This window comes from Gossypium raimondii, chromosome 10, assembly GCF_025698545.1.
Source record: "Gossypium raimondii isolate GPD5lz chromosome 10, ASM2569854v1, whole genome shotgun sequence".
Taxonomy (NCBI): domain Eukaryota; kingdom Viridiplantae; phylum Streptophyta; class Magnoliopsida; order Malvales; family Malvaceae; genus Gossypium; species Gossypium raimondii.
The window spans coordinates 61,708,817-61,724,867 of NC_068574.1; the positions used below are offsets into that span (position 1 = coordinate 61,708,817).

The 16,051-nt window shown below is 33.8% G+C and overlaps 4 protein-coding genes across 7 annotated transcripts; all 4 read left to right on the top strand.

Moving 5' to 3' along the window:
- Positions 1-1,269: 1,269 nt before the first annotated feature.
- On the top strand, positions 1,270-3,981 carry LOC105777599 (uncharacterized). The gene is made up of 7 exons (XM_012600942.2): positions 1,270-1,637; positions 1,777-2,120; positions 2,448-2,600; positions 2,773-2,865; positions 3,307-3,365; positions 3,480-3,573; positions 3,666-3,981. The coding sequence occupies exons 1-7, from the start codon at positions 1,313-1,315 to the stop codon at positions 3,885-3,887; spliced, it is 1,290 nt and encodes a 429-aa protein (XP_012456396.1). The 5' UTR covers positions 1,270-1,312; the 3' UTR covers positions 3,888-3,981.
- A 706-nt stretch (positions 3,982-4,687) lies between these two features.
- On the top strand, positions 4,688-7,324 carry LOC105778158 (polyprenol reductase 2). 4 transcript variants are annotated; one of them, XM_052621589.1, is made up of 7 exons: positions 4,688-4,917; positions 5,286-5,581; positions 5,685-6,034; positions 6,219-6,453; positions 6,740-6,838; positions 6,924-6,995; positions 7,080-7,324. In XM_052621589.1, the coding sequence occupies exons 2-7, from the start codon at positions 5,393-5,395 to the stop codon at positions 7,182-7,184; spliced, it is 1,050 nt and encodes a 349-aa protein (XP_052477549.1). In that variant the 5' UTR covers positions 4,688-4,917; positions 5,286-5,392; the 3' UTR covers positions 7,185-7,324. The 4 variants fall into 4 exon arrangements, with proteins under 4 accessions (XP_052477549.1, XP_052477548.1, XP_012457242.1 ...); XM_052621588.1 differs by having other exon boundaries at positions 5,297-5,581; XM_012601788.2 differs by having other exon boundaries at positions 4,688-4,855.
- Positions 7,325-11,692: 4,368 nt separating this feature from the next.
- On the top strand, positions 11,693-13,841 carry LOC105777159 (calmodulin binding protein PICBP). The gene has a single exon (XM_012600255.2). It carries the CDS (start codon positions 11,813-11,815, stop codon positions 13,703-13,705), a length of 1,893 nt encoding a protein of 630 aa, XP_012455709.2. The 5' UTR covers positions 11,693-11,812; the 3' UTR covers positions 13,706-13,841.
- A 151-nt stretch (positions 13,842-13,992) lies between these two features.
- On the top strand, positions 13,993-15,963 carry LOC105775774 (protein trichome birefringence-like 39). Its single transcript, XM_012598279.2, has 5 exons — positions 13,993-14,664; positions 14,732-14,912; positions 15,005-15,180; positions 15,264-15,422; positions 15,511-15,963. Exons 1-5 carry the CDS (start codon positions 14,408-14,410, stop codon positions 15,800-15,802), a joined length of 1,065 nt encoding a protein of 354 aa, XP_012453733.1. The 5' UTR covers positions 13,993-14,407; the 3' UTR covers positions 15,803-15,963.
- Positions 15,964-16,051: the final 88 nt, after the last annotated feature.

Sequence of the window (16,051 nt, forward strand, 5' to 3'; positions counted from 1 at the left end):
GTCATTTATTTTAATTTTTAAAAAAAATAGTAAAACTTTATTTAATAAAATATATATAATTTAAAAATTATTTAAGATATAGAAATTAAATTCAAAATTCATGACAGAATTTAGCCTATAAGTAGTTGACAAGCAACCGCCACATTTACAAGCATTTAAGCAAAACCAGTTGCCAAGTGGCTGTGACTCATGGTTTTAGAGGAAATGAAAAAAACAAAAGGAAAAGGGAAAGTACTTCTGAGACCTGACAATTGACGCTTTCATAATAAAAAAAAGCATGGCGGCAACTACAAAGTACAACATTAAAAAAAAGCACAACCAAAACAGCCAACAGCAGCAGCACATTCGCCCTGAAAATTGAAAAACAAGGGGCTCTGTCCTTCCTTTGCCAGATGGGTTCAATTAATGTTGGCCACCCAAACAGGTAAACCAAAACCAAAACCAAACAGGTAGCTACATAAACAATGAGCTACACACGCACACCCTAATTAAAAACCTTCACCTGTTTTTGTTTTGTATTGTTTTTCATGTTCCCTATATAAATAAATACTGGTTTCTGTTGATTTCACAGTCTAAACTAGCAGCAAAGCAAATCCTGTTTCTTCTTTCAGTGAAAACACCATCAGTTGATTTTTATTTTTTATATTTCCATGGCTTCTCTTGTTCTTTTATTGTCTGAACTTGTTCGTCACCATGAACCAAACTTTGGTTTTGTAACACCAACACCATCTACCCCTTCTTCTTCATGCGGTGCTTCAATGTCTTGTACTGCCATTGTTGCCAGCAAGTACGAACCAGAGATTGTAGAAGAAGATCCACAAGAGCTAAAGGTTTCTGTTGACCTCGTCTGGCCGTAGTGCTCCATTACTATGATTTGATGCATGCATGCAAGCCAGATTTCTATGGTTTCTGAGCTCATTTTTGGCGTGTCATCATTTTGTTACATGTACAAAACTAGGAAGAATAATGTCTTTATGTAACACAACTGAACCCAACTTGGGTTTCAATTAATGTATTTAATCTTTTTCATTCGCTTTGTAGAATGATTGTTAATCGTTTCTTGTAATTTGAATTGCCTATTCTTTATGCACATGTTGATTCCAACAACAAAAAGGTGTAAGACTGTTAATTGGTAAGAACCCAAATCTGTAAAAAAATTTACACTGGATTTTTTATCAGTCTGGGACATGAACCCTAGGAAAAAAAAAATGAAAGGACCAAAATTGATATTTTGAATATTTTTTTTTCTGCTTTAACATCCAAGTTAACCCTGGCCTTATCTACTTCACTCAATGACCACAAAACAAAAACCATGGCTGCTCTTCAACATTCATGGCTTTCATCTCTCAAAACCACTGCTCTTTTCTCTTCCGCAAACCAACACAAGAGTTCTCTTTTCAAGGTTCCATTTTCTCAGAATTGGAGCCAATCTAGTGATGAAGCTTCAAACCCTGAGTCACCTAACTCGGAAGAAGCTGCTCCTGTTGACCCTGTGAAGCTTGCTTTTGAAAAGGCTAAATCTTATAAGAAAACCAAAGTGAACCCGGACGGGGATTCGAGTCCAGCTTCAGTTAAGGTTGCAAAGGAGAAGACAAGCGAGTACAAGGAGAATGGAAGTGAGAGCATAATTGCTTCTGGTAAGAATTGAGCATTCTTGGCTTTTTGCTGGTCTTATTATAAGTTCTGTATGATATATATTACATGTTACTAGGAAAATCATGCAGTTCATAAATGTGCTGATAATTGGTACTTGGTGGGCACTGATTATTTTTTCAGTGAAGAAAACTGGGAGTGAGGGTACCTCACAGCAAAGCAAGATTATGGAAAAGAAGGTTCAGAAGCCGGAAAAGTTGTCGATTTCGAGCATTGATTTCGTAGGGCTCGAGTTTGCTGATAAAAAAAAGAGCAGAGGGTTACCACCTGGATTGGTTCCAATTTCAGATCCTTTTACAGAAGGCGATTTGCCTGATGTTGAGATTCTTGTTGGGGACACAAGCCAATTTGGGGAGGCTACAATGCCTGAGACGAAGCCAAGCACGGAAGAAGAAGATTCGGAGTTTTACAAGCCGAAGGTATCAACATGGGGAGTCTTTCCTAGGCCCGGCAACATCTCGAAGACGGTAAGAAACGAATAATACGTGTGTCATTCTTGAATAACTTATTGCAATGGAACATGTTAAAAAACATACAGGCTCCTACTAGTTCCTAGAGAATAAACAAATTGATGCGATACAGTTTGTTTGGTGAGAATTGGAGCAAGTGATACAAATAAGAATTATATGGATATGTTCCACTTTAACAACTTGTTTGAGACCTGACCGTAGCTGCTCGAACTGTAAAATGACCGATCGAACTTCAATTCTCATGATTATCGAATTACAAGGTGCCTTCTTCATGTTCTCTCAAGAATCTCAAAAAGCATTTGTGATATTATTTCTTGGTTTTAGTTCGGTGGTGGAAGGACTATTCGACCCGGGGAAGTGCTTGAGACAGAACAAGATCGAGAAGCTAAAAACGAGCGCACGAGGCAATTGCTTGCTGCATACAAGAAGAAAGTTGGGTTAAATGTTGACCCAAAGCTAAGATCTGAATGTGAGAAGGTACTCAAATTCTTATCAAACCACAGTAGTTGTCTCAAATAGAAGAAAATGCAATTCATTTCTGAAGCAAGCCAGTCTGTATGTGTGTGTATATATTTTGCATATACTGCTTCAAATTGGACTATAAGTGCCCAAAGGACCATTCTTCTGAATTGATTTTTCATAATTACAGATATTGGAGGATGGCGACTCGTTGATGGGTTCTGGGAAGCTTAAGGAAGCTTTAGCATACTACGAAAGAATAATGGAGAAGATGCCGTTTCAGGTAATTCTCCCATTGTAACGTTTCACGGACAAAATGTGATTTGATCTTGTCTGTCTCTTTTAGTTGATGGTAGAACTTTTTGGTTAAATGCTCAAATTAGGGTCCAACCTTTAGGGGTAAAACCTTTTAAACTGTTCATATAACAGCCTAACATTTACAGAAGTGCTCAAATAAAAGCTTTCCATGCACTTTAGTTTGTAGTAAAAATTAGGGGAATGATTTAAGATGTTCTACTCGTCCGGTCATTCTTGCATACCGAACTAGACGTTTTAAGAACTAGTAATTTCTCTTTCAGATATCGAGTCAAGATCTGTAGCACCGTAGCCTTGTTATCATTGAAAAATCAATCTTATGTCAAAAAAGAATTCAATTCATTACAGCAAGTAATTAACCATAACAAGATATTCTTCTCCTTTTAGTTATTCTCTTTTGATTGTGCAGAGTGAACTTCATGGAGTAGCTGCTTTGCAGTGGTCTATATGTCAAGATTCACTTAGTAGGTAACCATTTAATCTGTTGGAACCGTTACGGCGTGCATGCATCCTTAGACTTGGGTATTACATTACTTTTATTTGCATACAAGATGGACTATAAGCAACTGCAATTGTTTGCAGGTCGAACGAGGCTCGAATTATGTATGAGAAGCTGCAGTCTCATCCAAACCCCAAAGTAAGCAAGAAAGCAAGCCAGTTTATGTACAGTTTCAAGGTAATTATTGATAATCAACTTATTGGTTTTGCTCCTTCATATCATCTGTATTCTTTAACCAATGTAAACAACAAATTTTCATGTATTGGTAGGCCATGGAAATGATGAAGGTAACAGGCTCAAACTTTTCACTAAAGAACACAGGCTACCAAAATTACTTTGAGGCATTTATAGAAGACAAAGCCAATTACACTGCAAATGGGTCTGAATTCACAGAAGGTGCATTGAATCAAGTCCTACCATATATGATTTTACTTGTTTCTCCCATTGTTGCTGTATTGGTCATTGCTGTACAGAAAGGGTATACAAATTAGTATTAAACCAAGGGAGACTACAACTCACACATGTTGTACATGTTTCATTATATACCTTTCCAAAAATATACATTCAAAGATTTCATTTTTCTGATTTCGTTAGCCGTATGATGATATAATATACCACGTTAGCTTGTTGTTACATAGGTAATGCGCAAATGTAATAATTTGATAATATTAATGATCGTATCGAATTTTTCATCATATTGTAACTGATCAAAATGTAATTTAAATGGTATATAAGTGACTAAATTTATAATTTACCTTTAATCTTAAGTATATAAACAAAATATAAAAATAAAAAAACTTTTCAGACTCTCTCAATTTTCATATTGAACAAATCGGTCCCTTTCGAGAAAAAATTGCAGCAATTTAATTTATATCAAAGTAGAAAGTGAGCAATTAAAAGAATTAATAATAGCATTGATTTTTTTATCAATTGTATATAATTTTGATTGGTATGATAATAAATGTAGTGCTTGATGTTTATATATTCTGTGTAAGTAGACAAAATATGTAAATATTACAAGTTAAATTTGTAAAATCAAGATTAAATTAATAAAAGGTGTAAATTTTGGGGTTAAAATTTGTATTATATCAATAAAATATATATAATTAATAGAAAAATGTTAACAATATAATTAGCTAGTTGAGCTGCTCACTTTTGAAATTGGAAGAGATTAAAAAACTGTGATTTTCTTAAAATGGATCAATTTGTTCAATTGTTCAATATCAAAATTGAGAGGGACCAAGGAAGTCTTTTTACCAAATAAATTATTTTCTTAATTAAAAAAAAGTACAGCTAAACGGTGAGTTTTTGGTTTTTTCAACGATAGTCACTCTCACCGCCTCTTACTCAGCATTTTCCCAGTCACCGCTTCTCTCTCAGCCTCTTACGGCGGCTCTGGCTCTCGCAGTATCCATCTCTAAATGCAATTTATCGACGGAATTCAAGGAGGGAAGAGAAGGTATAATAGAAGCCTGTTTGGCCGCGGTCTCTGATCTGTATTTTCATTTGTTTTCCCTTACGGTGATTATTATTCCCTTTACTAGTTCTTTGTTATGTTTCTGCAACTTGGCTAGAACTTAATTCTTCATTTTGAGCTATAATTGAAACCATATTTAGCTGTTAAAATGTCTTTATATTCTCGTAGTGTTGGTTTTAAAGGTAGTACTCGTATCTCTGTTGATTTTTTTTTTCTTTTTGTCTATGGTTAAAGATTAAGTTAGTTTCTTCTCCCCTTTATCTCGAATTACTGATTATTAATTCCTGATTTTTATTTGCTAATGATTTCGTTACTCAAATACTTTGTTTTTGTTTGATTATATATAACGTAGCTTGGATTTGAATTATTTTGGATTCTGATATCCTACAGATAATAATATATTAGACTTTAGATTTTTTGCAGATTTAGGCAGTTTTGCTGATTTGGACAATTTAGAAAACCGCAGATAACTGACCTGCTCCTATCCTTATCTGGGAAAAGAATTTGCTTGGAATTTTGATGGAAGCTTTTACTTCACTGTCAGTGAACACCATTAAAACAGGCCTTATTTGGCTTCTAAGAGTGGCATGGATAGCTGGAACACTTCCTATCCTCATAGCTTCACTCCCTTTTCCAATTCTCAAGTCATTTCATACCCTTTTACTAAGCTTTGCCAAGAGGGGCAAGATTATGCCATCTTCATCCCATGTAAGAACCCTTTTTTTTTTCTTCATATTTTTAAAGAAATTCCCATCAAATTTCATTCTTCAAACAATTTATTTTTCTTCCTGGGTTTTTGTGGCTTATGTAGAGGTTCACAGTTCCACAGAGTTTCTTTCTGCACTTCTATTTGTTGGCTGTGGTTTGGACGACATCCTTGTTAATGTGTACCTGGTACTTTGCATACAAAGTTGCACCTTTGGGTACTGAGTCTTTGAGTTATCCTTTTGCTGCTAGTCACTTGACAGGAGGGTCACATGTTTTTTCCATACACAAGTCTCGTTTTACCTCAGCCGAAGACAGATTCAATGTTTGGAAGTCTGTGTTGTTGTTGTTGTTGATGGAAGTTCATGTCTTGAGGCGGCTTTATGAGACCTTTAACGTTTTTAACTATAGCTCTTCAGCTCGAATGCACATTTTTGGATACTTAACTGGTATCTAGTGAGTTGCTGAACACTATATGCTTCTAGTTGACTGTTGTGACTTCTTTTCTTTTTAGCTGAGCATGGTCAGTTAATGCATGAGCTTGACTATTTTGTGCAGCGACTATTGGTTGATGTTAATATAATCTTAAATGCCCTTGTAGTTGCATTTAGTTCTGATTGTATGATAATTGTATTGGCAGTTTTTATACAGCAGCACCTCTGTCACTCTGTACATTTTGTGTACTAGAGGCTTTTAATTTTGCAGCTGATCAAGTAGCTGAATTTAAAGTTGAAGGCCAAGAACTGGTATCAATTACGGGTTTTGATTTTTGGGGATATGTGAAACCTATAACAAGGCTTGGATGGTGCCAATGGGCTGGTGCTGCTATATTTGCTTGGGGGTGGTTCCATCAATATTGTTGTCATGCAATTCTTGTAGGTGTTTTTGCCTGTTTACATCTATATCTGCTTGTGGGTGGTTCCAAATTTTATGGTCTATATGCATCGTTGTGCTGATTTTGGAGGGTTAAATGAATTGAATGTTAAGAGAATTGATATTGATGGTTTGTTTGTCACCCAATTTTTAGGTTTTTCTTAGCAAGACTGAAAATAAAAGCTATATCAAAATTTAAACAAGATGGGATGAACACAAGGATTCAATTTTTTGTAATGCTTTGTAACTTGTAGACACCCAGATGCTGATTTTCTGTCTTAAATACAGGGTTCACTTAGAGAACGCGGAGATCGAACTGCTGATTATGTGATTCCTCATGGAGATTGGTTTGAAATTGTCTCAAGTCCACACTATTTAGCTGAGATGGTGATTCTTTTTCACTTTCTTTTTGCGGATGGTAGTATATTGTTGCTTTCACAGTTATGTTTGTCACTTCCTTTGCATCGTGCAGATAATATATGCTGGTCTATTGGTCGCGAGTGGAGGAACTGACTTTACCATATGGCTACTTCTTGGATTTGTGGTATTTTGTACCTCCTTCATAACTTTGTCCCCTTTAGCTGAACACTTTGTAATTGTTAGACTCATTTGTGGCTAACTATTTCAGGTGGCTAATCTTGCATTTGCCGCAGCAGAAACTCACCAGTGGTACCTCCGGAAGTTCGAGGACTATCCACATAATCGGTGGGCCATTCTTCCATTTGTTTATTAGTTCCAAAGAGACAAAAAGTTCTGAAATATATATTTTTAAACCAGTTAGCTCCTGCTCTACTATTGTCTATAATTCCTTTTTGTTTGATTATAACTCGGTTACTGAAATATATATAGATGCCTAAGCTTTTTTCTGTTAAACATTATCATTGAGCTGTATATTGGATTATAAAATGCTTTGAAATTACTCGTTTATCTCCCTTCAACTTCCATGATTCTTCATACTTCTAGATTTCAATTATCAAGATATAATATCTACTTTGTCCGATAAGTTCGGCTTGGATTAGGTTGAACAGGCAAATACCCGAATCCAGTCTAGTCCAACTTTTGAACACTCAAATATTTTTATAAGGTGGTCCTATTAGGAATGTATTCCTGACTGTTGTAGAAAACAAATATCATGTCATCTATATGATTCTTTTTCTTTTTCCCATTTTCCACTAGCCTAATTATAATTCAATATAGTCAACCATTCCCAGTTTCCTTTACTTTCTCTAGAATATTCAACTCCCACAAAGCAACCTATGGGGTCCTTAGTCTACAATGCAAATTAAATTTATCAAAAGCTAGCATCCCATTTCTTATTTGTGTTTACATTTCTTATGTATGAAACAAAAAGTGGATCCTCCACAAGCTTTAAGCATTGCCACAACTTGAGGCAACTTTAATAAAAGATTGGTACTGTTTTTGTGAAAGCTACTCAACACCTTTCTTTTCTTTGTGGTAAAGCGAACTTGTATATATCCCAAAGTTCTAATCACTGTTTTAGGATATGACTTAATGTATTAAGGTTTACAAATAAAATAATAAAGTTGCTTTCATGACTTGATTCTCTATCTGATCACCTCATGCTTATCGATGGTTAGGTTTTTGATAATCACATATGATTCACTAATTAGAAGCTTACACTATAGTAGGATTTAGGACAGCTAACCAACCACTGTTTCTAGTTTTGGGTTTCATTACTATACTTGAGATAGTTGTTGGCTGCTTAAAAAGGTTTGCTTAAAAAGGTTAAGTTCTAGGACTGACATGCAATGAACTATCAATTGTTGGTTATAGGGAATTTCAATTATTCATTCCAGGGTAAACTACACTAATTATAAATTATTAGTCAATTTCGTTTTTAGTCATCCAACCATGAAAAGTTACAAAATGTCATCTAATTATTTAATTTTTTTCTTTTTTTGTCACTAGTTGGCTAAAGGTGGTATCTTTTAAAATTAACATAATAACAATTTTACTCTTAACATTCTACACAGTGTAATTTGGTCCTTTTTGCAGTTTTGCTTTTCTTTGTGACCCTTTCACTTATGATGTAAAAAAAATTATCAGCTAAATTTAATTGAAAATATACAAAAATGGAAACTCCCAAAAGTCCATAATAATTTTGATTTTTTTCTCATTCTTTTGAAATTAATTCTCTTTGTCATAAAGAAAAGCAAATCAACAAACAAAAAGAAAGACTAAATCACACTGTGTGTAAACGTTGAGGGTTAAATTTTTTAGAATCAAGACTAAATTGACATAATTTATAAATATTAATGGTTAAAGTTATTATTATATCAATTTTAAAAGCTACAACTGTTAGCTGGTTAATGACTAAAAATTATAAAATTGAACTAAAAATTATAAAATTGAATAATTAACTTATTACTTTATAACTTTTTATATTAGTTGGGTGACTACTTAGTTCAATTTACCCTTCATCCTATCATATAATTTATTGAGAGAAAAAATGATTTAGGGAACAAGAAAACATGGGAATTCTTTACAGGGGAATGGAGGGGGAGCTGTCTTCTTGTTGCTCTTGCGAAGAAGAAGCAAAAACACATAGATATACTGACATCCTTGTCTTATAACAACACTGCATTTGCATGGGATGTTTCATATATTTATTGATTCTTTGATATCTCTTCATAATGAAAATTTGTTGTGACTCAAAGTGTATTATTGTTATTGTTAGTCTGATATATTATTATTATTATTTGGTCTTGATGGTACCCACAAAGCTAGCTTGTTTCCTCATGGGGAAAGATTAAGGGGTTAGAATAAGTGGAACTACAATCATTACTAGAATATACAGTATATTTTTTATAAAGGTGATATTATAAATCTATAATACACCTATAATAGGATTTAAAATTTAAATTATATTTAAAGTTTTAAAAATTATATATATAAATAATATTATTCATCAGTGAGATTTAGATTATTTTATTAAAATTTAAAATATTATTTTATTTATTAAAATGTTTTTTATTTTTATAAAAATATTATTTAAAATTTAAACATTTCATTAAAATAATATCTTAACTAAAATCTTTTATGTTTATTTCATTTAAGAATAAAATTAATTTGATTAAAATTTAAATTATTACGGAGAACTAATTTTACTTAATACTTTATAACCGTTGTTGTTACATTACAACTTGACTGTTACAATGAAGTGTTATTATAGAAAATGATTGTCATAGAGAGAGATGATTGTATTACGAATCCCTCAACAAATATTAAGATTAAGATTGTTTGAATTGAATTGGATCAACTGATTAGATCGGTTGAATTAAGAACCGGTCAGGGAATTGGTGCAGAGAAATGCATTGAATCGGATGATATAGGAATTGATATGGATTAGTGGAACAAAATGATTAAACTGAATATTTAATGATTTATTTAATTAAACTTTATGGATTATCGAATTGGTAAATTGGTGGCTTGACTAATTCGATTTTCAGTTCGATTCTAAAAGCCTTAGTCAATATTATAGGTAGCAACGGAACAAGAGAGGTAGGTAAAGGTTTTAGCCCAAAAATGAAATATTAGCTCTTTAGTCTTTTTAAAAATTGAAAAATTTTGATTTCATTCAATAATAAAATTATATTTTTGCCTTTTTAAAATTTAGAATTTAATTATAAATTCTCCAATAACAAAAAAAATCATAAAATTCTTTCAAAATTTCAAAATTTAAATTCGATACTAAAATATTCTAATTTCGGCTTGACCATAGACTAAAACTTCTAGAAGCCTTCATTAATATATACATGTGTTGTTTTGTGTCGTAAATTGCATGCGTAAAATCGTTTCAGTACGTGGTTGGTTCTTTTTTTAAATAATTATTTCTTAGTTAAAACGTGAAACGCATAAAAATAAAAAATTTAAGTAAAAGAGAAAATAATTAAAAAAACAGTATAAAATGGTTGAATTGCTGATAAACGTTAGGTGAGGTTGGGAAAATCAAAATTGATGTACGCTTACGTTCAATTTCAATTTGTTGACATTTCTAATTGCAAATTCATGGGTTTTTTATATTAATAATACAAAAAATAATTACGAAAATCAAATGAAAAATTAATTATTTATGAGAATAGATCATTTAAACAGTAAAAATGGTGTCGTTAATCTACCAAGTGGTATTATTTATAAAAATAATATTTTAATAAAATAAATTTAAAAAATAAAAAGTTAATTTGAAAAATGTGACGTGAAAAATGTTAAACGGCATCCCTTTTTCATCTTTTTAATATAATTTATGCACTTTTCATCTAATTATTATTTTTAGTATTATTAATGAAAAAAAAAACCCCGTAATTTCATATTTAGTTTTTATTGAAATCTGATAAAGGGAATTAAAAAATAGGCATGGGGGGAAGAGCGTGTGTGTAAGGCTGTGCGTTGTGACCCCACACGCAGCCCATATCGCCGACCATTGCCTTTGTCTTTTTATAACGTGCCACCGCCCTTTGCCCCCAACCTCACCTTACCTTTTTCCCATCACTTGCTTCCTTCCTAATCTTTTTTTTTAAGGATAAATTATATCTAACGTGATTAAATTATTGATAAATTTATATTTTAGTCATTTAATTTTAAATTTTATGTTCTTATCGTCAGACTAATTAAAAACTCTCCTTCTCATTTTGTTTTACAATTTAATTTTTTTCATAAAATAATTTTAAACGTCACAAATATTCAAATCAAAATTTAAATAATTTTCTTTTCCGATCTCTAATACAAATCATCAGATCAATTTAGATCTAAGTTATATTTTTCTACTTACCGGTAGGTACTAATCTACCTTATAAGCATCTAATCGTCACTTGAAACTTACTAACCGGACTTTGCTTAACAACCCGGTGATTTAAATAATATTATTTGAATAGTTAATTAAATTAAATAAAAAATTTAAATAGTTTAGTGATCATTTTATAATCTTTTAAAATAAGTGATCAAAACATAAACTTATTAATTGTTGAGTGTAATTTACATTTTGTTTTATAATCATCATATTTTCTTTGAATTACGTACATTAGTTCATTGAAGGTATATGAATACATCTCATATGGTCATTGGCATAATATACAATATTCCAAATATTTTGTAAAGCAATAATTCTATTAAACTAAAATAAAGGGGTCGCAAAACTCAAACACCGGTTATCTTAATTTAGTGCAAGTCAGAATCTAATTCTTATCTCAACCTTATTCAAATTTGGTGACACTGCCACCCCCACTACAATCCCACACCAAAGCTAATTATAATCTTTTATATAAATATAAAACTACTTTTCTGGTTTTCTTCCACAGCTCAATTTCCCTAGTTTCTAGGGGAACCAAAACCCACCCTTTGAACATGGTTCAAAGAAAGGTGACCAACAAGCTTGAAATTGGTGTCCAAGCTGATCATCATATTGATGGCAAGAACAAAGGGACTGGTTTGAAGAAAAAAATGAAAAAGTGCAGATCAATCAAGTTATCAGATATGAAGGAGGGCCTAAGATCATCATCACCTTTGGTTTCAAGGAAAACTATTTCTCCGCCTGTTAAACCATCACCACCACCTCACAACAACAGCAGGTCTATCATCAAAGGAGCTAGCAGTGGATCACCAAACTACATGAAGTCCACCAGCAGTTCAGAGGCTAAAAAAGAGACCTCCGCCAGCAGTCAGGTGAGTTCTCGTAGGAAAAGTTCGGCTTCCGGTTTAACAAGAACGTCTAGTTTGAAGTTAACAAAAACTCCTAGTTTCAAACCTGTTAGAGCTTCCGCCAAAAAGTGTTCCAAGGTTGCTTTGCGTTCAGATATGAATGTACAGAAAGCTACATGTTCTTCAACTTTAAAGGATTCGAAGTTTCCAGCTTATCTTATGCTTAATCCTGGTGGAACCGAGTATGAAGGAACTTCGATTGTGAAGGTTTGTTCATATACTTATTGTTCACTCAATGGTCATCATCATGCTCCTTTGCCTCCATTGAAATGTTTCTTGAAAGCAAGAAGACGTTCAATGAAAGTACAAAGAAGCATGAAGGTGGAAGCTTTGAGCCCAAGAAAGGCTTGTGGTGATGGAACAGAGGAATTGAACTCCTCCATGGACTTTTTTGTTGAAATATATGGCAAAAGCAAAGGTGAGGATAGTTCTGAATGTGGCAATGAAACAGCTCCAGAGCCTGAAACTGAGTCACGAGGTTCACTAAACGCTGAGATTGATTTTGGTGAAAACGTTGAACATGGCAGTGAAGTTGTTTCTCAAGTAGATACCAGCGAGAACGAAGAGTTTCGAGGGATTTCGGCTAAAGAAGAATCCTCACCATGGAGTTTTAATGATGGGGACAAGCAGGAAGGTGATTGGAGCGCTGATATGGACGATACCATGTTTGAAGTTATTGATTTGGAGTGGGATGAATGGCCATTTTCTGCTTCACAGTCCGGCGATGAAGCCTGTTCTGCAATAGAATCTGATACGAGCATGGAGTATTCATCGGAAACCGTTAGGAATGACATGACAGAGGAGGGTGTGACCGACGATAATGAATGTACAAACGACATTGATACATGTAGCCAGGTATCTGAAACCTTATGTTATGACCTAGTTTTGGCTACTACCATCGATGAAGAACATGGGGAACGAACATCAGGCAAGGAGGAAATGTTGGAGAATGGAGTTCCTGCAACAATTAATGAGGTCTTTGAAGTAGATTCTACATTTGAAGTTCCAAGTAGCGAAATTCGAGACAAAACCGGGAACGTAGATGTTGCCGGATTGTTGGTTGAAGTTAATGATGCTATTGATCAGACCCTAGAGGAACATGAAGATGCTGCAGATGGGGACACTAGGCACAAGCCAAGAAGCAAAGCTATTGCAAATGAAGAACTACCCGAAAAGCACACCACGAAATGGACGATTGGACATGGAAGACACGACGAGAACAACGACGAATTGAAGACATTCAACCCGAGAGAACCGAATTTCCTATCTGTTGTTCCAGAGACAGATAAAGAAAAAGTTGATCTAAGGCATCAAATGATGGAAGAAAGGAGAAATGCAGAGGAATGGATGTTAGATCATGCACTTCAACAGGCAGTAACCAAGCTTGGACCAGCTAAAAAAAAGAAAGTGGCATTACTTGTTGAAGCTTTTGAAACAGTCTTACCATTGCCTATAACTAAATGTGAAACTCATTTAAGGCATCATACTTCAACAGGATTTGCTCATAGCCATGGTAGAACCATTCAAGCTTGTAACTGATAGACTGTTCTGTTACATGTTATTTATTTGGTTTTTTAGTTTGTATTTGTGGGTGAGAATTATGTCTGCTGTTATGTACTCGTAATGGTGGCACTAAAGTTTATGTTTTAAATATTTAATGCATCAATGTTTTTTACATGTATGTTTGAGGTATAAGAATTTTAATTATTCTTAGAATAGTGATCATGCTAAACTAATAGTAGATACACATGGGATGCATGGATGCCAAAAATGTTTGCTTTTTCCACAACATTATTGTGTATATACATGTGTATGTATACAATGTTGTTCATTGTTTCCACTTACAATGACGGGTTGTTTGTCATGTGTTGTATGTGAAAAGTAGGTAATTCTCCACGTATAAGTTTTCTCGTCTTAATTTAGTTTACACTCAATATTTTTTTAATATTTTTAAATAGATATATTTGTTTAACATTTAAAATTTGATTGTGATTTAAATGTATATATTTTTAATTCCACGTCTAAATTTGAGAAAAATTGTTAAGTTTTAGGAGTAGTGTAGACAATTTCTTTTTTAGGAATTAGGTTAAAGAAAATGTAACTTCCAGCACTCACAACACATGTGAACCAAATTGCTTGCATTACTAAAATAGCTGAAACTTTGATGCCTGCCTGTCTATTTATCCATCAAACAAGTGGACTAGTAAATGCAAACTCAAACAATATTTTTTCTCCTCTCTAATGGGGTTTTCAAGGACAAGAAGATCAGACTCTCTTATTGCTCTTAGCTTTCTCACCATTTCCTTTCTATGTTTAGAAAATGCCAATGGTTGTTGCAATGTATACAAAGGTAAGTGGGTGTATGACAGCTCCTACCCTCTCTACGATACATCAGCCTGTCCTTTCATCCACAAGGAGTTTAATTGCCTCAAGTATGGCCGCCCTGATCATCTTTACCTTAAATATAGATGGCAACCAAGCAAGTGTAATTTGCCAAGGTACATATCTCTCACCGCCCTCAAAGTTTGATCTGCATGGCTATTAGCTTAATGGAACAAATGACAGGTTTGATGGGACGCATTTGTTGAGGAGATTAAAGGGCAAGAAGATAATGTTTATTGGGGACTCCATAAGTATAAACCAATGGCAATCTCTGTTATGCATGCTTCACGCTGCAGTGCCTACTACATCTGGTATAATCACACAAGACTTGCATAATCACACTGTTTCCACTGTTACTTTCAAGGTAATCAATTTATTCTAGACATACATACACAAATACATGTATGTATAGGTAACTAACTATGGTCTATGTATATGGTGGACTAAAACTTTCAGCATTATAAGGTATCCGTGATGCTATTTCGTTCGTTGTACTTAGTAGACGTTGATAAGGAAACAATTGGCAGAGTTCTGAAATTGAATTCTGTAAGGAATGGAAATCTATGGAAAGAAATTGATGTTTTGATATTCAACACTTGGCATTGGTGGCACCGTAGAGGACTGAAGCAACAGTATGAGCTCTACAAAAATAAGTATAATCTGATTAACTGATGACTTTTAGTAAGAGCTAAAGATCTGTAATTGTTAACTGCAGATGGGATTATGTGCAATTTGATGGGAAGATTCGTAAGGACATTGATCGCACGGTCGCTTTTCGTACTGCTTTGAGAACATGGGCTAAATGGGTTGATTCAGATGTGGATACCAATAGGACTAAAGTTATATTTCAAGGAATTTCCCCTTCTCACTACAAGTGAGCTTTTTCCCTGTTGCGATCTCTTTGTTCTGTATCGGCCTTCCGAGTAACATGATTACTGGTCTCTTGTTTATGCATGTATCAGTGGCATAGATTGGAATGAGCCAGGAGTAAGGAATTGCTCAAGGCAGACGACACCATTCAAGGGATCGATTTATCCAACTGGTTTGCCTCTGGCAGAGTACGTAGTTAAAGAGGTCATAAGGAACATCAAGAAACCTGTTCATTTGCTTGATATTACAATGCTCTCTCAATTAAGAAAAGATGCACATCCTAGCACTTACAATGACTTCAACGGAATGGATTGCACCCACTGGTGCGTTGCCGGCCTCCCCGATACATGGAATCTACTTCTGTATGCAGTTCTCATCAAATAGCAGAGAAATTTGGTTCAGGCACTAGCCACCCAACATATATGTGGTCTCCTTAAATTATTTATTTTGCTTACTCAAAAAAGATCATAAGATTATACATTGAAAATATAATAAATTTGTTTTACTTCTGTTTGCAGTTCTTAATTATGCATGTGATGTAATTCACTTATTTATGGCATTGGTTTGTTTTCTTCTTGCTTTAGATTGTTTCTCCTATTGCCTAAAAAAAGAGAATTGGTGATATTATCATTG